Source organism: Paroedura picta, chromosome 2 (genome assembly GCF_049243985.1).
Source record: "Paroedura picta isolate Pp20150507F chromosome 2, Ppicta_v3.0, whole genome shotgun sequence".
Taxonomy (NCBI): domain Eukaryota; kingdom Metazoa; phylum Chordata; class Lepidosauria; order Squamata; family Gekkonidae; genus Paroedura; species Paroedura picta.
The window spans coordinates 180,669,173-180,692,621 of record NC_135370.1 but is presented as its reverse complement, the minus strand read 5'-3'; the positions used below and the strand labels follow the sequence as shown (position 1 = coordinate 180,692,621).

Genomic DNA, 23,449 nt, shown 5'->3' with positions numbered 1-23,449 from the left:
TAGAAAACACACACACACGCACATTGGTGTTACGAACCTATTGGTTCCGACAGTGGCACACCGTGGGCAAAAAACCTTCAAAAAGGGGCTTGGGATATGGGGCTAACGGGAAGAGAAGTCTCTCTTTTCAGAGGAAGCCCCCTTTCGTTTCATAACACTAGGCTGCTAGCTGTGCTCAAGACCCTCAAGCCCTCAAATGCACAATCCGATCTTCGTGGCTTCACGAGAACGTTCAAGCCAGATTCTCTGCCAGCAGGAAAGGTCCGCCCACCCCCCTCTTGTCGAACAAATCCACTCATCCCGATTGCACTGAACTTTTGGACACATGCTCCCAGGTTTTCCCAGATATATACACGATAAAAACCTTTTCTTAAAAAAAAAAAAAAAAACAAGTAAAACTATTGTTACAAAAGGGGGGAAAAAAAAACTCGAAAGGGGGCCGACACCCCAAATTATTACAACCCTCGGGATGTCTCCAGCCTTTGAATGGATGCTACAGTATTGCAGGTATTTCGGGGGGGGGGGAACAGAGGAAAACCGAAAGGTAACGAGGTTCGTGGCTTAACCGAGATTCGCCTCAACTCAAATAGGGTTTCGTGCACGTGTGCAGGGGAGGGTTTTGAGCAGGGGTAGTCAAACTGCGGCCCTCCAGATGTCCATGGACTACAATTCCCAGGAGCCCATGCCAGCATTTGCTGGCAGGGGCTCCTGGGAATTGTAGTCCATGGACATCTGGAGGGCCGCAGTTTGACTACCCCTGGTTTTGAGAGACGAAAATGTAGCAGGCAGGGAAAGAGACAAAGAAAGGGAGGAAAAAGGAGACAGAGGCAAGGATATTTACAAAGGAGGAGCCCTGGGGGTGTCCGGAGGGGAGCTCAAAATGACAGGGAGAAGGAGCCCTCCTTATTTCCCATCAGCAGCCAGTGAGGCCTGGGTTCAAGTCCGCCACACCACATGCAATTCATAAAGTGCCTTTCGCCGAAGGAACGTTCCCCGCATTACATCCGAGGGCCCAGGAGAGCCCTGTGCTTCTGGGGGCAAGTCCTCCCTTCCACCCAATCCCAGTTTCTCCAAGCGGAACCAGATGGGAACCAGATGTGACCCCAACAAGCATCAGTCCCGGTGCAGACGGGATCTCTCCGCCAGGGCCGCTACGGCAGAGACTCCACCGACTGAGAAACTTCCTGCCAGGTTTTATATCAGGAAGTGGAAGGAGAAAGATCTTTGGTATAAAGCAACAGAAACGCACCGAATGGAACCCTGGCCTGATTCCCGCCAGGAGAAAACAAGAAAGGGCTCTCTTTGTCCACGGAAGCGCTTCCGTCCACCTAACCCCAGGGGTGGGCAAGCTGCGGCCGAGACAAATGTTCAAGGACTACAATGCCCATGAACCCCAGCAACATCCTGGCAGAGCCTAATGGGAGCTGTAGTCTACGGACATTTGGAGATCCAAATTTTGGCCATACCAGATCTACCTAGTCAATAGTATGGCGAACCAAAATGAGAGAGGTCCAATCCAACCCCAGATGTTCCATGATGGCACGTGGTACAGTCCTCCCCTGGAAGGCTGTGTCTCCTTCTCTGCCTGTGATTCCCTGCAGAAAAAGCATTCTACGGGGACAGCGAGATTTTTGACACGGGGCCCTGTGAGGGCCGTCACACGCCCAACTGAAAGCCGGAAAGAGACAGAAAAGCACCCCAGAGCTAGGAGTGGACAGGTAGAAGGAGACGTGCCAGGATTCAGGCTGCCACCCACGGGTGCCCAACTATCGGTCAATGCCACTGCTATGCTCCGTTGTAGAAGAGGAAGGGTGGTCCTCGGCCATGACGGCAGGAGGGTCCATGCAGACGGCCCCCTTCTGTGGACTAGAAGAAAAAGCTCTTGCTTTTCGGGATCCCAAGAGAGTGGGGATTCTCTGCTTCGATCCAAACAGGGACTGACTCCAATGCGGTTCAAACTTTCAAGCAGGTGGGGGCAGAGAGGATCCCTGGCCTCCACCTCCTTAACCTCCCCCCCCAAACCTTCCCCCTAAGATAGGGCATGATCCATCTGTCCGTGCACCATGCCTATGTCTGAACCACGTGGCCTTCGACAGTGTCAACACGGGCACATGGTAGACGCACCCCCTCTGCCATTGGGAAACCGGCTTGGAGGGGGCAGGAACCAAACCATTGGGTTGACACCCAAGGCGAAGCCTGAATCTGCTGAAGAGGAGGGGACAAAGGGAGACCCCCCCACTGCTTGAAGGCGACACAGCTGTGCCAAAACAGCGGGCTGCAGAACCAGAGAGGGGCCAGGCTGAAACGGCTGGAAGCTCCCTGGACTGCCGCCTCGAGAACACCGTTTCCCCACCCACAGAGAGCCACAAAAGAACTGCCGCTTCTTTCCGTGCAAGATGCAGGGTTGGAAGCGGCGAGACTCTTCAAAAGGGCCGGTTCCTGCAAGGCGGGCTCTTTGGTGTCTGAAAGCACACACAAGACATCTGGAACTCGGGGGCACCTCAATGCAATACGACCGTTCGACAAATCCACTACTGAGTAACTACGGCACCCAAATCCCCAGGAGTCCCTACTGATCCTCAAAGGGAAAAAAAATCTTATTGGTTTTCAAGCAGCAGGATTCTTTTTCTATATTAAACATTACGGCGACACAGTTCAGAAACCACGTTAGCCACGGGAAGGGCGCACATGTCTTGCCTGCCTGCCGATGCTGGGAATGCGCCTTTGTGCTGTAAGACTTCTGTGCATTGAGAGAGAGAGAGAGAATGAGAGAGACAGAGACAGAGACAGAGAGAGACAGAGACTTTAAAAACAAAGTTCCAGGAAAAAAACCCTACTAGGAACGGATCAAGCCAGGAACAGGAGAGGGGGATGCAAAAGGGACCCTCTAGCCGTCTTTCTGTCCTCTGCATTTCCGAGGAAGGCCGGGCCACGCACACCCCCAGGGCTGCTTCCTTCTGCAGAAAGCATGAACTAAAATAGAAATAAGATCGGAGACGGGGTTCCCCTCGGCAAGCTACACGAAGAATCCGGGGTCCCGAGTTCTGCATCCGGTCGAGGGAGGCTTCCGAAAGGTCTGCCGTCACAGTCGGATCGGACAAACGGAAAACGCCCCCTGGTTTTTACGCCGCCGAAAAGTCTGACCCTTTTTTTGTTCCGTTTTGTTCCAGGCACTGCTTAAAACCAAACGGGTCGTCTTTTACTGCGGTGGCGGCAGGCCGTGTGGGGGGGGGAACGCTCCGACCCCTCCGGCGCAGAAGTCCGGCCCTTTCCTAGCGGTGTCCGGTGTAGGCCTTGAACCACGAGGTCACGGAAGCCGCTGCCGAGGAGATCATGCCTCCGGCGCTGCTGCTGGGGCCCGGCTGGGAGGCCTGGGTGCTCTGGCTCTGCAGCAGCTCCAGGGGCTGGGAGGGGATGTCGCAGAAGCGGGGGCTGGGCAGGTTCTCCCAGTCCGTCCCCAGGTCCGTCTCCTCGTCGCTGATGCGCTCCTCTCCGCTCTCGTCCGTTTCGCCGGCGCCGCTGGGGTCCACGAACTCCATGGAGTCCTCCAGGTCGGCGCTGATCTCGAAGGGCCCGGACCTACGGGCGGAGAGACCGGATTGGATCGGTTCCTTCTGGTGTCCGGAACTAGCAAGAACAGGAGCCCGCGGGGGACGGGAAGGGCAGGCCAGGCACAGCTGACGGATGGGGACCCCCGAGGGGTTTTCAGGGCAAGAGGTGAACAGAGGTGGCCTGCCTTTGCCTCCCTCGGCACCGTGACCCAGGACTTCCTGCGTGGTCTCCCATTCGAGGACTGACCCTGCGTAGCTTCTGAAACATCTTGAGATCAGGCTAGTCTGGGTTGGCAAGGGAGGAGACAAACTTAGTTGGGTTTGCCATATTCTAGCAACCCTGGATTTCCTTGGACGACCCCCCCCCCCTGTTCAAGTACTAACCAGGGCTATACCTGCTTTGCTTTCAAGAGCTGACAGGGTCAAGCAAGCCTGGGACGTCCAGGTCAGGGAAGAGACAAACTGAGGTGTGGTTTCCCGTGTCCTGCCTCTGCGTAGCAACCCAGGATTTCCTGGGTGGTCCTCCCATCCAAGCACTAACCAAGGTCAACCAAGCTTAGCTTCTAAAATCTAGCAAGAGCAAAGTAGCCTGGGCCATCTGATTTGGAGAGGCTGATTCTGTGAAGATTCACGGGGGTGGCAGGTGACAGTGGATGAGCGAGAGGGTTGTTATTCTATGATTCTAAATTCCGTCAAAACCTCCGGAAGAAGTTCCTGACAGTCAGAGTGGTTTCTCAGTGGAACAGGCTTCCTCGGGAGGTGGTGGGTTCTCCTCCTTTGGGAGTTTTTAAGCAGAGGCTGGAGAGCCATCTGACGGAGAGGCTGATTCTGTGAAGGCTCAAGGGGGTGGCAGGTGACAGTGGGTGAGCGAGAGGGTTGGGAGTGTCCTGCATAGTGCAGGGGGTTGGACTAGATGACCCAGGAGATCCCTTCCAACTCTATGATTCTATGATTCTAAATTCCATCCCTTCCAATTCAATGATTCTAAATTCTGTCTAAACATCCGGAAGAAGTTCCTGACAGAGAGCCATCTGACGGAGGCTTCCTCGGGAGGTGGTGGGTTCTCCTCCTTTGGGAGTTTTTAAGCAGAGGCTGGAGAGCCATCTGACGGAGAGGCTGATTCTGTGAAGGCTCAAGGGGGTGGCAGGTGACAGTGGGTGAGCAAGAGGGTTGGGAGCGTCCTGCATAGCGCAGGGGGTCGGACTAGATGACCCAGGAGACCCCAACTGTTATTCTATGATTCTATCTGCATTCAGTCAGGTATCCAGAGATTGTTTCCCATGGCCTGCCTCCATACAGCAAGTTTGGAGTCCCTGGGTGGCCTCCTGTCCGAGGGCTGAGCAAAGCCATCCATGTTTCACTTCCGAGGAATGACGACATCAGGACAGCCTGGGGCATCCAAGTCAGGGAAGAACTACACGGATGCAGTGGGCCCTTGCCTGCCTCTGCGTAGCAGCCCTGAACGTCTTTGGAGCTCTCCCTCCCGACTGCTAACCAAAGCTGACCCTGCTTAGCTTCCGAGATCTGACAACATCGGCTAGACAGTGTCAGATCCGTCCTCAGCTAGCCTCGGGCATCCAGGTCAGAGAAGAGACAAACTGAGGAAGTCGGCCATTGGCTGCCTCTGCGTAGCAGGCCTGAATGTCCTTGGAGGTCCCCCATCCAACTACTAACTGGGGCTGACCCTGCTTAGCTTCTGGGGACTGACTGGACTGGGACAGCCTGGCCCTTCCAAGAAAAGGCACAAGCCTTGTGTCAGGCCAGGGGGAAAGAGGTGCCATTCTTGAAAGGGGAAGGGAAGCAGAGTGATGGGCACAGAGCGCAGGCGCTGTTGGCCAGAAAAAATATCAGGAAGGCGTCCGAGGACGGCCATTCTCACCTTCCCAAGTTCTCCGTCTCGGGGCTGACCAGGTACATCAGGTTCCTGAGCGTGTGCAGAGGGTGCAGCAGGTCCAGGTTGACGTGCTACAACAGCGAGAGGAAGAACAAAGAATATCGGTCAGGCGAGGCTTATTTGTGGGCAGGGCCAAAGCCTTTGGGGAAAAAAAACACACAAGCGGGATGGGCGGACGGACGGCCTACCTGAGAAAAGCAAAGGTAAAGGATGTTGGCGTTCAGCTTCTTCACCGCCCACGTGAACTTCCGCCTGCTGAGATTCTCCCCGCAGAACTCGCTGCAAGACAGACCGAGAGACGCAGACTGAGGCGTGGGAAAGAACAGGTGCTTGCGGTCCGCCTCGGGGACACGAAAGAATGAGATCTGATGCTATGCATTCCCAATCCTTGGGGCTCCAGCATATTCGGGGGACGGTGCCTCAAGGCTAGACTACTACAGTGCCCTCGACGTGGGCCTGCCCTGAAAGGCAGCTTGGAAACGCCAGTGTGTGCCACATGCGAGCGGTCGGTCCCTACTGCAAGCCAGGCACGTCATGCGCCAGACCCATCGCTGGTTAGCTATCAGCACTGAACGTCTAGCCTTTGTTACGTGTTTCTTTGGGAAAGCCTGCTGACCTCTGCTTGGTGGCAGAACGGGGGAAAGGAGGGTCTGTGAGCCAACCCCTAGGGCAGGGATTCCCAAGCAAGAGTCCATGGGCCCCCAGGGGTCCGTGAGAGCTCCAGAGGGGATTGATGGTCTTTCCCCTCCGGCCTTAATGGACTCAGACACAATCTGGAAAACTGGCTGTTTTCATTGCTCCCCTCTTTTCTTCCACAAGGTATGGATGGGTTTCCCCCCCCTCAAACTCTGAACCTACTGGGTGGGCAGGAAGGGGAGGAGGAAGAGGGAGACCGTTCTTTTTATTCCCCAAAGGGGCCCCATGTTGGCTCGGTGCAGTAGTTAAAAGTGATAGCTTCTAATCTGGAGAGCTGGGTTTGATTCCCCGCTCCTCCTCCACATGCAGCCAGCTGGATGTGGAGGAGTCCTGCTAGAAGTTGCAGTCCTGCTAGAAGCTGTTTCCACAGGGCACTTCTCTCAGGGCTCTCTCAACCCCACCTCCCTCACAGGCGGTCTGTCGTGGGGAAAGGCGATCGGAATCTGCTTTGAGGCTCCTTTGGGTAGTGAGAAGCAGGGTTATAAAAACCAACCCTTTTTCTTTTTAGAATCGCCTTCCCTTCTTCTCCCCACGACAGACACCCTGCGAGGTAGGCAAAGCCAAGAGAGCTCTGAGAGAACTGCGACTGGCCCAAGGTCAGCCAGCCAGCTATATGTGGAGGAGCAGGGAATCGAATCCGGTTCTCCAGATTAGAGGCTGCCGCACCTGACCAAGACACCAGACCCGTCAACCTCTGGACCCTCTGCGTCCAGTCCGGGTTCCCGGGCCACTTGCCTGTTGTACAGCTTCTTGGGAAGGTTGACGTCAAGGAGGTGGGACAGGATGTTGAGGAGCTGAGTGGCGTAGCACAGAGCGGCGCTGATCGTGTGAGCCGGATTGTTGTGCTCCATGTCTGAAACGGGAAGAGGAGAACCACAGAGCTCAAACAGGGAAAAAAGAGGGCACAGCTACCCCCAAGGGCTGGAACCGATAAAAGATAGTCTGGCCGCTGTGTGACACTGAATGCCCAACGGTGAATCAGACCCTCAGTCCACAGAGGCTGGTATTGCCTACTCGGACTGACAGCAGCTCTCCCGGGTCTCCCATCATCTCCAGACTGGTTGTTTTAAGTAGGGATGCCGGGGATTGAACTGGGGACCTTCTGCATGCCAAGCAGAGGCTCTGCCACTGAGCCACGGCCCCTCCCTAATCAATATGAAGACACGAAGTTGCTTCTACTAAGTCAGATTGTTGGTCTATCAAGGTCAAACTTTACCATGCCCTCCTGCCTGGTACTTCTAACTGGAGATGCTGGGGATTGAACCGGGGACCTTCTGCATGCCAAGCAGAGGCTCTACCACTGAGCCACGGCCCCTCCCTAATCAATATGAAGACACGAAGTTGCTTCTACTAAGTCAGATTGTTGGTCTATCAAGGTCAAACTTTACCATGCCCTCCTGCCTGGTACTTCTAACTGGAGATGCTGGGGATTGAACCGGGGACCTTCTGCATGCCAAGCAGAGGCTCTGCCACTGAGCCACGACCCCTCCCTAATAAATATGAACACAGGAAGCTGCTTCTAAGCCAGATCATTGGTCTATCAAGGTTAGTCTTTCCCCTCCCCTCCTGCCTGGTCCTTTGAACTGGAGATACCAGGGACCTTCCGCATGCCAAGCAGAGGCTCCAACACTGTGCCTCTCCCCATGTGCCTGTGGGACTCTTATGCATAATTTTGCAATCATAAGGGCTAGAAACTTGCTATTTTAATTGGGGGGGTTGGAAACCTGAGCCATGCATTCTGGTACCTTCCCCTTCTGGTACCTTCCCGTGCATTCTGGTACCTTCTGGTACCAAGCGATGACTTGGGAGAGGCTGGTGCAGAAGCATCCTTTGACCTCACAATCACAATGCTGCCACATTTGCCGTTTTTACCTGGCCCAAGATAGGCCAGGCATATCAGATCTTGGAAGCCAAGCAATGCCAGAGACAATGGTTGTGGGGGGGAGGGGGGCCATCTGGGCATGGAATTGGGGTCATTGTGGGTGGGCAGGTAGTTCCAAATTTCCGGCATTCTGCAGGGGGCTGGACTAGATGACCCCGGAGGTCCCTCCCAACACAAGTAGTAGTAAGTTTCTTATGGAATTATACCCGAGCAGTAAAAATAAAATACTAAAGATACCTGTTTACACCTGTATAATACAGGTGAAGTAGGATACCACAAACACTTGGTAAAACTTAACACATCATGCTAAAGAAAAATAAATGGTTTAAAAATGGATTAATGGTCTCGCAACAGAAATTTAAGGGAGTGAAAATGGAAATCTAAATTTATATGGAAAGTATCTAGACACTGAACTTGCCCAATTTAAGAGGTCTTAAGACGGATAAACATATTCTTAGCTCACAAGAGGTACACCGCTAGTTCCACAGACAGGCAGAAAATGAATTCTGGGGAATTGTCAGATAGCAGTTTGTGAATTGTAGCTGTGCGGTCTGCAGCTACTGGCCTCAGACCCGTCCTACTCTGCTCTGGTTTGGCCTCACCTGAAATCCTGTGTTCAGTTTTGGGCACCCCATTTGAAGAGGGATGTAGACAAACTGGAGCGTGTCCAGAGGAGGGCAACAAAGATGGTGAGGGATTTGGAGACCAAGACGTATGAATAAAGGTTGGGGGAGCTTGGTCTGTTTAGCCTGGAGAGGAGACGACTGAGAGGGGATCTGGTAACCATCTTCAAGTATTTAAAAGGCTGCCATATAGAGGATGGAGCAGGGTTGTTCTGTCTTGCCCCAGAATGACAGACCAGAACCAATAGGATGAAATTAATTCAAAAGAAATTCCATCTAAACCTCCGGAAGAAGTTCCTGAGAGTCAGAGTGGTTTCTCAGTGGAACAGGCTTCCTTGGGAGGTGGTGGGTTCTCCATCTTTGGAGATTTTTAAGCAGAGGCTGGAGAGCCATCTGAGGGAGAGGCTGATTCTGTGAAAGTTCAAGGGGGTGGCAGGTGACAGTGGGTGAGCGAGAGGGTTGGGAGTGTTCTGCACAGTGCAGGAGGTTGGATAAATGACCCAGGAGGTCCCTTCCAACTCTGTGATTCTATGATTCCAACTCAATGATTCTATGACCCTGGTTAATTATGGGATGGGAGACCTCCAAGGATTTGGGTGGCAGATCCTCCGTGGAACACCAAGGGTCAGGACACGGAAGCAGGACATGGCCAACCACCCCCCAACATCTCCTACCCGGATGCCTCCTCGGTTTTCCTGGCTACACCGCCCACATGCCGTACCTGGCCCTTGCGTGGTTTTCTTCTCTTCCACCCAGTTGTAGTAAGCGGAGTAGTCGCCATTACTGGGCAGGGTGATCCACGGCCCCACGATGCTGATGCTGGTGTCGCCGTTGTGGTCGTCGCAGACCCAACGCCCGGACAGGTAGGTCGTCCGCCGGGCTTCCGCCAACTTGCTGACGGTGCTGGAGGTCATGGCGCTGTCGCTCTCAGAGGAGACGTCCGCGGGATCCCTGCAGGAAAGGTGTGAGGCTCTTGCAAAGGGCATGGGAGTGGAGCAGACACTGAACATGAGTCAGCAGTATGATTTTGGGACTTTGGGATTTTTGGCTGTAGCATGTCCACATCATGCAAGGTGATGGTACCGATTTACTCTGCTCTGGTTAGATCTCACTTGGAGGACTGTGTCCAGTTTTGGGCACCACAACTGAAGAAAGATGCAGAGAAACTGGAGCATGTCCAGAGGAGAGGGGGTTTGAAGATGGTGAGGGGCTTTGAGACCAAGACGTATGAGGAAAGGTCGGGGGAGCTTGGTCTGGTTAGCTTGGAGAGGAGGTGACTGAGAGGGATCTGGTAAACATCTTCAAATACTTGAAGGGTTGTCATAGAAAAAACAGAGCAGAATTGTTCTCTCTTGCCCCGGAGGGACAGACCAGAAGCAATGGGATGAAATTAATTCAAAAGAAACTCCATCTAAATATCCGGAAGAAGTTCCTGGCAGTTACAGCAGTTCCTCAGTAGAATGGGCTTCCTCGGAAGGTGGTGGGTTCTCCATCTTTGGAAGTTTTTAAGCAGAGGCTAGATAGTCATCTGTCAGAAATGCTGACTCTATGAATTCAGGAAGATGGTGAGTGGGTGGGCAGGAAGGGATGTGCCAGTGTTTGTCTCTTGTGGCCCTTCCTTGCATGCCCAGGGAAATGCCAATTACCATGGTAGGATGGTAGGTGAATTCCCTCCAGGCCAGGCTGGATCCTAGAGATTTTTGGTGGAGGGGGGGGGGTCACTTGGGCATGCAACTGGGGCCCCAGTGGGTGGGCAGATTGTTGTAAATGGACAAGACGACCATGGTGGTCCTTCCAATTCTATGATTCTAGGGGAAGTGATGCTCAGAAAGGCCGGCCGCAGGAAGAGAGCATCTGGATTGCATGAGGAGCAGAGGCATATTGGAGATTCATTTAGGTTACAGAATGCAAGAAGGAGAGGCAAGGTGGCCTTCCCAAAATGCTCCCCTCCCCCTTGCTCCCCTCCCTTTCTCAGATTTCTTCCTCGGGACTTTAGATTATTAAAAGTTGATCCTCTGGAAATCCCCTGCTGTGAGGAGAAGGATAGGAGACTCAGAAGCCACTTTGAGACTCTTTGACCGTTTATGCACTGAAGGTTTCATGCCAGGCTGCAGGCTGGAGTTTTAGTCATGGCAAATTATCCCACCTCTTCCTGCACCCACATGGAGGAGCACTTGGCCTGGTGCACGTCGTCCGCCCCTGATTTATGCTCCTGCACAGGACCTGGGGCAGTGAAGTTCCCAGTGCATAAACGGTCTTTAAGGCAAAGATATATCTATATATAAACCCCCCTATATTTTCTTCTTCTGATCTGGAGAATTGGGTTTGATTGCCTGCTCCTCTACAAGCACCCAAGCATGTTCTCAGTTCTCTCAGAGCTCTCTTAGCCCCCCCCCCCGCCTCACAAGGTGCCTGACGCAAGGAGAGCCTTCGTGGTGCAATAGGCAAGAACGGAGGACTCTAATCTGGAGAGCCGGGGTTAATTCCCCACTCTGCCTCCCCCTGAAGCTCGCTGGGTGGCCAGGGGCCAGTCCCATTTCTCTTAGAGCTCTCTCAGTCCCACCAGCCTCACAAGGTGCCTGTTGTGGGGAGAGCAAGATAAGGTGAGGCAAAGCCACTTTGAGTCACCGTAGGGCAGAAAAAAGTGGGGTAAAAAAACCCCAACTCTTCTTATTGCTTCTAAGTGTTTTGCATTTGGATGGGATGGGGGTTAATGGGGCACGGCCCCTTCTCCCAATTCTGCCCCCCACCCCCAATTTCACGCCCCCACCCTGAACAGCTTGCATCCCCGAATCGTACTCTCTTTCCTTCATTCCTTCCAGACGGAGAAAGCAGATTGCTTCCGTGGTGCACCGGCAACGTCGGCGACCTCTCCCCGTCCGTTTACCTTGCACCGATCTTCACCTCCTCGATGGGGAAGATGACGGAGGTCAGCTCAAGGACGTGGGAGCGCCGCAGGCGGGCCAGCTGCTCGTGCTGGCTCCTCAAGTCACAGAGCCGCCTCTCCACCAGGTCGCCCAGCCGGCGGTTGTGCCGCTGGACCTTCTCCTTCTTCTCCTGGTGGCGCTGGGCCCGCCGGTAGAGCTTCTGGTTCTCGTCTTTGACTCGCAGGAGGCACTCGGCGTCTGCAGGACGGCAAAGGTGACGGGGAAGGAGTGAGAGTCAAGCGGAGAGCAGCCTCTCTCAGCTATTCCACCCCTGAGAAAGCCCTGAAACATCCTGCAGGCTCTTAAGAAGTGGTGCGATTGTTAAGAATACGGCTGGGAAACGTTCCCACCCAGCGTCCCTCCCCTTCCCACCCCCTCCAGGCCCACCATTGGTCGTTTCGGGAGGGGTGGGCAGGTCGACATCACCATATATGGTCATAAGGTAAAGGTATCCCCTGTGCAAGCACCGAGTCATGTCTGACCCTTGGGGTGACACCCTCCAGCGTTTTCATGGCAGACTCAATACGGGGTGGTTTGCCAGTGCCTTCCCCAGTCATGACCGTTTACCCTCCAGCAGCAAGCTGGGTCCTCATTTTACCGACCTCGGAAGGATGGAAGGCTGAGTCCACCTTGAGCCGGCAGCTGGGATTCAACTCCCAGCCTCATGGGCAGAGCTTTCAGACGGCATGTCTGCTGCCTTACCACCCTGTGCCACAAGAGGCTCTTCCATTTATGGTCATATCAACCAATAAATATTTCACAAATATTTTGTGGTTCCGCAGGGCCTGTAAAATGGAGCTGCCAGAATCCTGAGAGAGCCACGATACGTCCACGGAAGCAGTTTTGGAAAGGCAAAGCTCCCCTTTGAATGTAGAAACTGAAACGGGTTCAGCCACCACCTGCAGGACTGCACAATGGAGTGGGAAACAGAGGAAATGCAGGGGATGCCAGCTTTTTGGAGACTGTCAGAGCGTAGGATACGTGTCAGAAATTGGCAATTCTGCCATGTTTTCTTTTATCCCTATTCCTGCCTTTTGTGTACTTGGACCTTTTGCGTTTGAGATGTCCCTAGCCTTTTGGCTGCACCCTGCCAGTTGTTTGGCCTTTGATCCAACCCAATTCGTCATGTCAAACTGGACTAGAGGGAGCTTTTGGCGTTCCGCAGGGCCTGCAAAACGGAGCTCTTCCCCCAGGTCTATGGCTGAGGCCGGCATGGCAAGGAAGATCTGGCGCCCCCCCCACCCCCGGGTTACAAGCATACATTCCTGCATTCGTCCTCACGCTCCTATATCAGTTATAAGAGGGGTTACTCCATTACGGGTTTGATTGTTGGAGTCTGATATGTATATTGTTATGTCCGGTATGGTTTTAATGGGGTTTTAATTATGGACGAATCTGTAACCCGCCACGGGTCAGAAATGAGAGTGGCAGGCAATGTCTAATAATAATTAATAATTAATAATTAATAATTAATAATTAATAATTAATAATTAATAATTAATAATTAATAATTAATAATTAATAATTAATAATTAATAATTAATAATTAATAATTAATAATGAGTACCCAGCTTGCTGGGGGGTAAACGGTCATGACTGGGGAAGGCACTGGCAAACCACCCTGTATTGAGTCTGCCAAGAAAACGCTGGAGGGCGTCACCCCAAGGGTCAGACATGACTTGGTGCTTGCACAGGGGATACCTTTACCTTTACCTTTAATTAATAATTAATAATTAATAATTAATAATTAATAATTAATAATTAATAATTAATAATTAATAATTAATAATTAATAATTAATAATTAATAATTAATAATTAATAATTAATAATAGGGGTGGGTTAGTCCTGGAGAGGAGTGTGTGTGTGTAAAGCATCCTTGATTTCCTCTCCTTCGGCTACTGCAAGGAGATGCTCTGACTTTGCTCCTGCTTGCTCAGTTTCCCCGCTCCACCTGGGACTCAGAGATAAAGCCGTCCCCCTGCTGTAGCTCTTTAGTCGAGGCAACGTTATCGATCATTTCTGCTCTTATTTCTCCAATAAACTGATCTTTGCAAAAAGTCAAGGTCCCTTATTGTGGCTATCGGGAGCAACCTCACAATACAAGCGACCCACCGGATCTACGGCCGACAGCCTGAAAGCGAGCCGGATTGAGGCGTGCAAGGGGGTCCGGGTATTCCCGCTGCCGCGAGAAAGCTACTCACGTCTGGCTGCCTCTTCGTTCTCTTTGAAGATGGTTTGCTTCAGCTGCTCGATGCGCATCTTGCAAGACATGATTTTCCATCTCTGGAACAGGGAAACAGCATAAGACTCCCCCGAAAACAGACAGACCCTAAGCTGCCTCAGAACGGCAAGACACGAGCACCCACCAGTGCTGGAGGAGGATTTGAATCCAGATCTCGAGGGGCCTGTTTCGGCATTCTAAACATCGCACTGCTCTGTCTCATGAGATTCTTGCAGGGATCTATTTCACTGCGATTTAATGTTTATTGATTGATTCATTTACTTCATCCGTGCCACACCTTTCTCGGCAACTGAGACCCAAAGCGGCCCTCTCCTCCGGTTTACCTTCACAACAACCCCGCGAGGTAGGTTAGGCCGAGAGAGCATGCCCAGCCCATGGTCACCCAAGGCACTTTCATGGCATGTGCGTGTAGATTTTAGCTATGGTTTTAAATGTTTTAACGACGTGGAGTTTAAAAATTTACTTCTCATGGCTTTTAAGAGGTATCTGCATGATGCATGTTTTTAATCTGTGAGTTAGTGAGGCTGAACCAGAGGAGAGGAGAGTTTTATACCCCCACTTACCACTACCTGAAGGAGGCTCAAAGCAGTTTACCATCGCCTGGGAGACACCCTGGGAGGGAGGGGAGGCTGAGAGAGCTCTGGGAGAACTGTGACTGGCTCAAGGTCACCCAGCTGGCTTCATGTAGAGCAGGAGTGGGGGAATGAAGCCCAGGTCTCCAAGACTAGAACCAGCATACACCACACTTGGATGAAGCCCCCAATGTGGCTCTCATCCATGCAAGCACCACGGCTTCTCTCTTCCCAAAACGGTCCCCTGTTCAAGCTGCGACTGAAATGGAATCAACCCAAAGAACTGTCCAAAGAAACTCACCAACTGGTCGCTGGCTATCCACTTCCTTTCCATAGCTTTTAACAACCTACAGGCAAAGAAAGCAAAAACAGGACATTAGCTGGAGCTCAGAATGTTGTACTGGGTCCTGTGGACCGGATCCGTCAACTCCGGCGCCTTCACCTGATACAAAGGGCCCTCCTGACAGAGTAACGCCCCTTGCACCCAGTGCTGCTCTTGGCGGAACGGGTCTGTGAGATGCAACTTGATGTGTTTAGTGAGGAAATGTGTTTAGTGTTTAGTGTTTAGTTAGGAAAAAGATTGATCAAGCCGTGTTGGAAAAAAGCACCAGAAACAAAGTAGGACTTACTGGGATTGGAATTCATTCTGCTTGCTTTTAAGGAGCTTTAGTCTCTCCTTCTTCTCAGAGAACCTGGAAGAGAAGAAGGCGCAATTTGATAAAGCACAGAAACCAGGATTTATCCCGACCTGAATTAACAGATCTCATACAGCAAAAGAGCCCTGCTGGATCAGGCCAGGGGTCCATCTAGTCCAGCCTCCTGTCTCACACAGGGGCCAGCCAGTTCCTCTGGAGGGCCAGCAACAGGGCAGAGAGGCCGAGGCCTTCCTAAGAACATCAGGAGTGCCCTGCTGGGTCAGACCAGGGGTCCATCCAGTCCAGCCTCCTGTCTCACACAGGGGCCAGCCAGTTCCTCTGCAGGGCCAGCAACAGGGCAGAGAGGCCGAGGCCTTCCTAAGGACATCAGGAGAGCCCTGCTGGGTCAGACCAGGGGTCCATCCAGTCCAGCCTCCTGTCTCACACAGGGGCCAGCCAGTTCCTCTGGAGGGCCAGCAACAGGGCAGAGAGGCCGAGGCCTTCCTAAGGACATCAGGAGAGCCCTGCTGGGTCAGACCAGGGGTCCATCTAGTCCAGCCTCCTGTCTCACACAGGGGCCAGCCAGTTCCTCTGGAGGGCCAGCAACAGGGCAGAGAGGCCAAGGCCTTCCTAAGGACATCAGGAGAGCCCTGCTGGGTCAGACCAGGGGTCCCTCCAGTCCAGCCTCCTGCCTCACACAGGGCCAGCCAGTTCCTCTGGAGGGCCAGCAACAGGGCAGAGAGGCCGAGGCCTTCCTAAGAACATCAGGAGAGTCCTGCTGGGTCAGACCAGGGTCCATCCAGTCCAGCCTCCTGTCTCCCACAGGGGCCAGCCAGTTCCTCTGGAGGGCCAGCAACAGGGCAGACAGGCCGAGGCCTTCCTAAGGACATCAGGAGAGCCCTGCTGGGTCAGACCAATAGCCCATCCAGTCCAGCCTCCTGTCTCACACAGGGGCCAGCCAGTTCCTCTGGATGGCCAGCAACAGGGCAGAGAGGCCGAGGCCTTCCTAAGGACATCAGGAGAGCCCTGCTGGGTCAGACCAGGGTCCATCCAGTCCAGCCTCCTGTCTCCCACAGGGGCCAGCCAGTTCCTCTGGAGGGCCAACAACAGGGCAGAGAGGCCGAGGCCTTCCTAAGGACAACAGGAGAGCCCTGCTGGGTCAGACCAGGGGTCCATCCAGTCCAGCATCCTGTCTCACACAGGGGCCAGCCAGTTCCTCTGGAGGGCCAACAACAGGGCAGAGAGGCCGAGGCCTTCCTAAGGACATCAGGAGAGCCCTGCTGGGTCAGACCAGGGGTCCATCCAGTCCAGCCTCCTGTCTCCCACAGGGGCCAGCCAGTTCCTCTGGAGGGCCAGCAACAGGGCAGAGAGGCCGAGGCCTTCCTAAGGACATCAGGAGAGCCCTGCTGGGTCAGACCAGGGGTCCATCCAGTCCAGCATCCTGTCTCACACAGGGGCCAGCCAGTTCCTCTGGAGGGCCAACAACAGGGCAGAGAGGCCGAGGCCTTCCTAAGGACATCAGGAGAGCCCTGCTGGGTCAGACCAGGGGTCCATCCAGTCCAGCATCCTGTCTCACGCAGGGGCCAGCAAGTTCCTCTGGAGGGCCAGCAACAGGGCAGAGAGGCCGAGGCCTTCCTAAGGACATCAGGAGAGCCCTGCTGGGTCAGACCAGGGGTCCATCCAGTCCAGCATCCTGTCTCACACAGGGGCCAGCCAGTTCCTCTGGAGGGCCAGCAACAGGGCAGAGAGGCCGAGGCCTTCCTAAGGACATGAGGAGAGCCCTGCTGGATCAGACCAGGGGTCCATCTAGTCCAGCCTCCTGCCACAGTGAAGATTTTTGGGTTAGGGTGGCAACTACTGACAAAGCAACATGGTTGTTTAAAAAAAATAGGTAGATTAAGTCAAAAAAGGAGGCAGAATGGATACGGGAAGGGAATGTGATTATATTCCAGATCTGGTTTAAGGTTTTGACCTTTAAGGCCATTTGCGGCCTGGGTCCAGTGAATCTGAGGAGCTGTCCATCTGCCTATGCCCCTCAGAGAGTGCTTGTCACATTCAAAAATTTTTTAAACAGAGGCTGGAGAGCCATCTGACGGAGAGGCTGATTCTGTGAAGGTTCAAGGGGGTGGCAGGTGACAGTGGATGAGTGAGAGGGTTGTGAGTGTCCTGCGTAGTGCAGGGGGTCGGACTAGATGACCCAGGAGGTCCCTTCCAACTCTATGATTCTATGGCTGGTGGTCCCTGGCCCGAAGGAAGCCCACTTCAACCAGGACTTACGTTCTTATTGTTTACTGTAATTTGATTTTTTTATTTGTCGCCCCCCCCCCCCCCGATTTAAGCTGGTTGTGCCGGAAGTGGCAGGATAAAAACTCCATAATACATATAAATTAAAAAAGTAATTAAAAAGTAATAAATCTGAAATCTGGGTTCGGTGAAGGGGATTTGATGGACACAGGCTGAAAGGCTGGAGTGAGCGCCTGGGAACGTGACAAGGCAACAGTGGGACACAAGAGAGAAAGAACTACGACTTGGCTTCTCCTTCCCTTTGGGCCTGAGCCGCTGCCCCCCCCCCCCCCAGAAGGCTTTTGTTCTACCACTTCAGCCCGCCTCTCAAATACGTTCGAGAAAACAAACTATATTTAAAAAGAACATGGAAAGTGGCAGCACTGCGTGTGCTCCACGTTGCCATGGTTCGTCGCGACAACGGCCGAGCTACAAGAACGGCTGAACGAGAATAAGGCTGCTGTGAGCCCATGAACAGAGGAGTGTGCACAATGTACCTCTGCATGATTTGCGGCTCCGGTCTGGTCTCCTTTCACTAGGGATGGGTGGTTTCTACTGAGTTTCTGGTCTTGAGTGGACTGAAGAAACCAAGCTCACCCGATTCAGAGGCAGAGCCAAATTACTGGGGTAGGAGGAGCCAGTTTGGTGTCGTGGTTAGGAGTGCGGACTTCTAATCTGGCCAGCCGGGTTCGATCCTGCGCTCCCCCACATGCAGCCAGCTGGGTGACCTTGGGCTCCCCATGGCACTGATAAAACTTCTGACCGGGCAGTGATATCAGTGCTCTCTCAGCCTCACCCACCCCACAGGGTGTCTGTTGTAGAGAGAGGAAAGGGAAAGGGATTGTAAGCCGCTTTGAGACTCCTTCAGGTAGAGAAAAGCGGCATATAAGAACCAACTCTTCTTCTTCTTCAGTAATCTCAGGGCTCTCTCAGCCTCACCCACCTCACAGGGTGTCTGTTGTGGGGAGAGGAAAGGGAAGGCGACTGTAAGCCACTTTGAGCCTCCTTCGGGTAGGGAAAAGCGGCATATAAGAACCAACTCTTCTTCTTCTTCAGTAATCTCAGGGCTCTCTCAGGCTCACCCACCTCACAGGGTGTCTGTTGTGGGGAGAGGAAAGGGAAGGCGACTGTAAGCCGCTTTGAGACTCCTTCAGGTAGAGAAAAGCGGCATATAAGAACCAACTCTTCTTCTTCTTCAGTAATCTCAGGTGTCTCTCAGCCTCCCCTCCCTCACAGGGTGTCTGTTGTGGGGAGAGGAAAGGGAAGGCCATGGTAAGCCACTTTGAGCCTCCTTCAGTTAGAGAAAAGCGGCATATAAGAACCAACTCTTTTTCTTCTTCAGTAATCTCAGGGCTCTCTTAGCCTCAACACCATTACAGGGTTTCTGTTTTTGGTCGGAGAGGAAAGGGAAGTCGACTTTAAAATTTGTTAAACATTTATTGGGTAATATGCCTGTACATGGTCACGTCAATCCGCCCCCCCAATAGCCAATGATGGGCCTGGAGGAGGTGGGGAGGGGCCCCAGATGGATGTGTCCACAGCTCTGCTTCCCAACCATTATAGAGGTACTTCTGGGGTTTCTTGAAGCCAGAAGTATGTTTCAGGGGTCTCTCAACAGTAAAAAAGAAAAAAAAAATTGGAAAAGGCTGGCTTGTCACCACCTTGAAAAAAAAATGAATTAAAAAAATATTTTTATTTTTATTTGGGAACACAAACCCATGCATGTGAAGTTGGCAGCAAGTTTCATTTGAGCAACAAGGACTTGCTTCTAGAGTAAACAGCTCTGGTTACAAGGCGCTCAGGCGGTGGGGGTTAGAAGTCAAGTACTGCCTAAGGTCTTGGAATGTCACCGTCAGTCCCGGAGCAGGGTGGAAAAACACCAGCCTGAATGAACCAATGGGAGGCAGCTTCACTATGAAAATATCTATTTACTCAATGAGTAAGCTAATTGTGGAATTCACGGCCAGCAGAAGAAGAGACGGCCAGGAGCACAGACGGCTTTAAAAGGGAGTTTTATAGACATATACGGACAAGCCATGGGGAGCGAAGGGAACCTCTATATTTAGAGCTGTCAAATTTCTGGAGCCCAGTGCTAGCAGACAACATCATGGGAAATCTCAGCCTCTCTGCCAGGGGTAGTCAAACTGTGGCCCTCCAGATGTCCATGGACTACAATTCCCATGAGCCCCTGCCAGCAAACACTGGCAGGTGCTCAAGGGAATTGTAGTCCATGGACATCTGGAGGGCTGCAGCTTGACTACCCCTGCTCTATGCCCTGTTGGTTGGCCCTCCAGGGCAACTGGCCGGCCACGGTTGAGATGGGATGCTGGACTGGCCTTACTCAGCAAACCTCCTCTGGTATGTTCTTAGAAGCGCCGTGTATTCACACAACAAACGTAATCAGGCAAGGTAGAAGCTGTTTGCAGAATCAGGTGAAAGGGTCTGAAGGGGTTGGAAAATTTAGGCAATATCCCATAATTAGCAGAATGCACAATGGCTAAAAGCCACACCAGAAGGCATGTGTTCTTCGTATGTGTGCAGGTAAGAAAACAACACATGAAACTAAAACTTCTCTTTACTTTTTCAACTAGTTTTACTACTTTATTATAGGGAATCCGTTTCTAGATAGATTATGTCTCCACTGTCCTAACTAACTAGGATGAAGAGAGAGGCAGGAATTGATCCGGCCGTCATTAATTCAAAAGAAATACCATCTAAACCTCCGGAAGAAGTTCCTGACAGTTAGAGCGGTTCCTCAGTGGAACAGGCTTCCTCGGGAGGTGGTGGGTTCTCCATCTTTGGAGATTTTTAAACAGAGGCTGGAGAGCCATCTGACAGAGAGGCTCATTCTGTGAAGGTTCAAGGGGGTGGCAGGTGACAGTGGATGAGCGAGAGGGTTGGGAGTGTCCTACATAGTGCAGGGGGTTGGACTAGATGGCGGTCCCTTCCAACTCTATGATTCTATGGTGCCAAGAATGTGGCCTTGTATGAGAGAGAGGGGAGGAAGAGGAAGCAAGAAGGACCTTGTGTGTTGTTGTTGTTAGGTGCAAAGTCGTGTCCGACCCATCGCGACCCCATGGACAATGATCCTCCAGGCCTTCCTGTCCCTGTGTGTATCGGCCTCTATAATGAAGGGACCACGATAAAGTAGAGAAAGGAAGGATCTGAAACTCTCTGACAGCCCCCTCTGGAGGCTGAAGCTAAGAGATATAGCAAAGTCCTTCCACTTCCAACAGAATGCCAACAAAAAGTTTCAAGTCTGCAAGTCAAAGTACATGCCCTTTACAAGGTCGACAACCATAACCTGTAATGTTCTACTGGAAAACAGGCCAATTTCATGTCCTTCTGCAATCCACTTGAAAGCATGAACAGTGTAATGAAAACTGTGGGTTCCCCCCAAGAAAACCCAGCAACAATTAGGTTTAAATCTAGAGGAAAATAAGGAAAAAGCCAGCAAAACATTTGGGGGGGGGGGAGACTCTTCTAATTCCTAGAAGGAGTGCTCACAGTGAATACAAGATGAATATGCATACTGGTAATCTGTCCCCTACCCATGTTGCCACAATCCCATAAACTTCCGAGGAGGGGTGAATCATAGAATTAGAATCAGAACGTGAATCAGCTGCTTGAAGATGGCCAGCAAGGGGGAGCGCCCTACCTCCTGAGGCAGCCCCTTCCACTGCTGAACTAGAATCCTAGAGTGGGAAGGGGCCACACAGGCCATCTAGTCCCACCACCTGCTCAGTGCAGGATCAGCCTCCAGCATCCAGGAGAAGGATCTGTCCAGCCGCTGGTTGAAGACGGCCAGTGAGGGGGAGCTCCCCACCTCCTTAGGCAGCCCCTTCCACTGCTGAACTAGACTCCTAGAATCCTAGAGTGGGAAGGGGCCATGCAGGCCATCTAGTCCCACCCCCTGCTCAGGGCAGGATCAGCTTCAAGCATCCAGGATAAGTATCTGTCCAGCCATTGCTTGAAGACTGCCAGTGAGGGGGAGCTCTCCATCTCGTTAGGCAGTCAGACATCTGAGAAAAGAGCCTTCGTACTCTGAAAATCTTGTCAATCTGCAAGGTAATACTGGATTCCAATCTAGGCATAAATTACAGCTGGAGACTTCAGAGAGAGAGATTTAAAAAGCACTCAGGTCCCAAGCCAAATAACTAAAGGAGAGGAAATATAAGGATGCCATAGTGGAAAAATAACAATGCATCAAAATTCCATTTTAAGGGATGGCTCAGGGTGAACCCACTCGTCAAGATACATCTACCTGAACTGAACCCAAGGTTGATAATATATGTAGGACTGACCTTTCTTCTGGTCAGACACCCTGAAGGAAGCCCCCAGAAATAAAAAGTGATTATTAAATGTACAAATAACTTAAGATAAAACCTTGGTCACCAGCAAGAGATCCAGGGCTAGGGTTGCTAAATCCAGCTTTGGGAACTCCTGGACATTAGTGGTAGATCCTAGTGAGGGCAGAAACCTCATTGGGGGGGCAATGTTATTGAGCCCACCCTGCAATAAAGCCATTTCCTCCAGGGGGGCTGGTCTCTCTCTAGTCTGGAGATGAGCTGTCATTCTGGGGGATGCCCAGGTCCCACCTGGAGGTCGGCATCCCTAGTCCATCCTCCAAAATGGCCCTTTTCTCCAAGGGGATTGATCTTTGTCATCTGGCAATGAGCTGGAATTCTGGGGGATGTCCAGGTTCCACTTGGAGGTTGGCATCCCTACAGAGATGGGGGTAGCGTTTCCAGATTCAGGCTGGGAAACTCCTGGAGATTTGGAGACGGAACGCGGACAGGACAGGGATCTCAGTGGGGTGCAATGCCCAAGAGCAGGGGTGAGCAAACTGTGGCCCTCCAGATGTCCATGGACATCAATTCCCATGAGCCCAAGGGGCTCATGGGAATTGTAGTCCATGGACATCTGGAGAGCCACAGTTCGCTCACTCCTGCCCTAGAGCCCACCCTGCAAAGCAGCCCTTTCCTCCAGGAAGAATGTGCTCCATATAGTCAGGAGATGCCCTGTCATCCCGGGGGATCCCCAGGCCCCACCTGGAGGCTGGCATCCCCCAGTCCCCCCTCCCAAGCAGCCCTTTCCTCCACAATTAGCGAGCCCCTGTCCCCTGGGGGCGACCCGGCCCCGCCTGGAGGCTGGCCCCGCGGTTCGGGCGGAGGGCGAGCGTGCCCCTGAGCGCGCGCAGAGTGCCCTCCTCCCCGCCCCTCCCCCCGCGGGCCCCGCCCACCCACCTACCTCTCGGCGTCGCGGCCGTCGAAGAAGACGAAGTCCCCCCCGCGGACGCACTTGGCGCAGGTGAGGCGTCGGCGGGTGGTGTTGCAGAGGGGGCACCGCTCCACGGCCACGTACAGCCCCTCCGCCCCCGCCTCGCACGCCGCCTCGGCCCGCCGCCCCCCGGAGCCCGCGCCCGGCCAACCGCCGCCCCTGGGAGACGCCATGTTGCCGACGCGCTCGCGGCGCCCGCCGGTCACGTGGGACTTTGTTTTCAACCAGGGGCATGACGGGAAGGAGCGCGCGGGAGGGAGGGACGGCGAGGGGGGGCGTGGCTTCAGGGTGGCTGCGACGCTCAGGCGAAGGCGGGCTGGGGGAGGCGTGCCTGTGACGTCACCCGCAGGAACGCGTGGGCGGCTCTTTTTTTTTTCTTCGAATGGAGGTTATGGACAAGGCGATGCCAACCTCCAGGCGGGACCTGGGCATCTCCCGGAATTTCAGTGCATCCGCAGACAAAAGAAATCAGATTCCCTGGAGGAAATGCATCCTTCGCAGGCGTCTCCCACTGCATTAAAGTCCACCCTCCCAAGCAGCCTTTTCCTCTAGGGCAGGGGTAGTCAACCTGTGGTCCTCCAGATGTTCATGGACCACAATACCATGAACCCATGAGCTCATCGAAACTGTTGTCCATGGATATCTGGAAAGCCACACTGCTACAGGGGAACTGATCTCTGCAGTCTGGAGAGGAGCTGTCATTCCAGGGGATCCCCAGGCCCCACCTGGAGGCTTTCCTCCTTTCCTCCAGGGGAACTGATCTATGCAGTCTGGAGAGGAGCTGTCATTCCAGGGGATCCCCAGGCCCCACCTGGAGGCTGGCATCCCTGAGTCCCCCCTCCCAAGCAGCCCTTTTCTCCAG

The 23,449-nt window shown here is 53.0% G+C and overlaps 1 protein-coding gene across 1 annotated transcript; it reads right to left on the bottom strand.

The window, feature by feature from the left end:
• Positions 1-719: 719 nt before the first annotated feature.
• Positions 720-22,776, bottom strand: ATG14 (autophagy related 14). The gene is made up of 10 exons (XM_077324016.1): positions 22,558-22,776; positions 15,019-15,081; positions 14,691-14,736; positions 13,777-13,858; positions 11,534-11,771; positions 9,368-9,597; positions 6,877-6,994; positions 5,634-5,724; positions 5,431-5,516; positions 720-3,579 (listed from the first exon to the last, which is right to left on the bottom strand). The coding sequence occupies exons 1-10, from the start codon at positions 22,758-22,760 to the stop codon at positions 3,273-3,275; spliced, it is 1,464 nt and encodes a 487-aa protein (XP_077180131.1). The 5' UTR covers positions 22,761-22,776; the 3' UTR covers positions 720-3,272.
• Between the last annotated feature and the right edge of the window lie 673 nt (positions 22,777-23,449).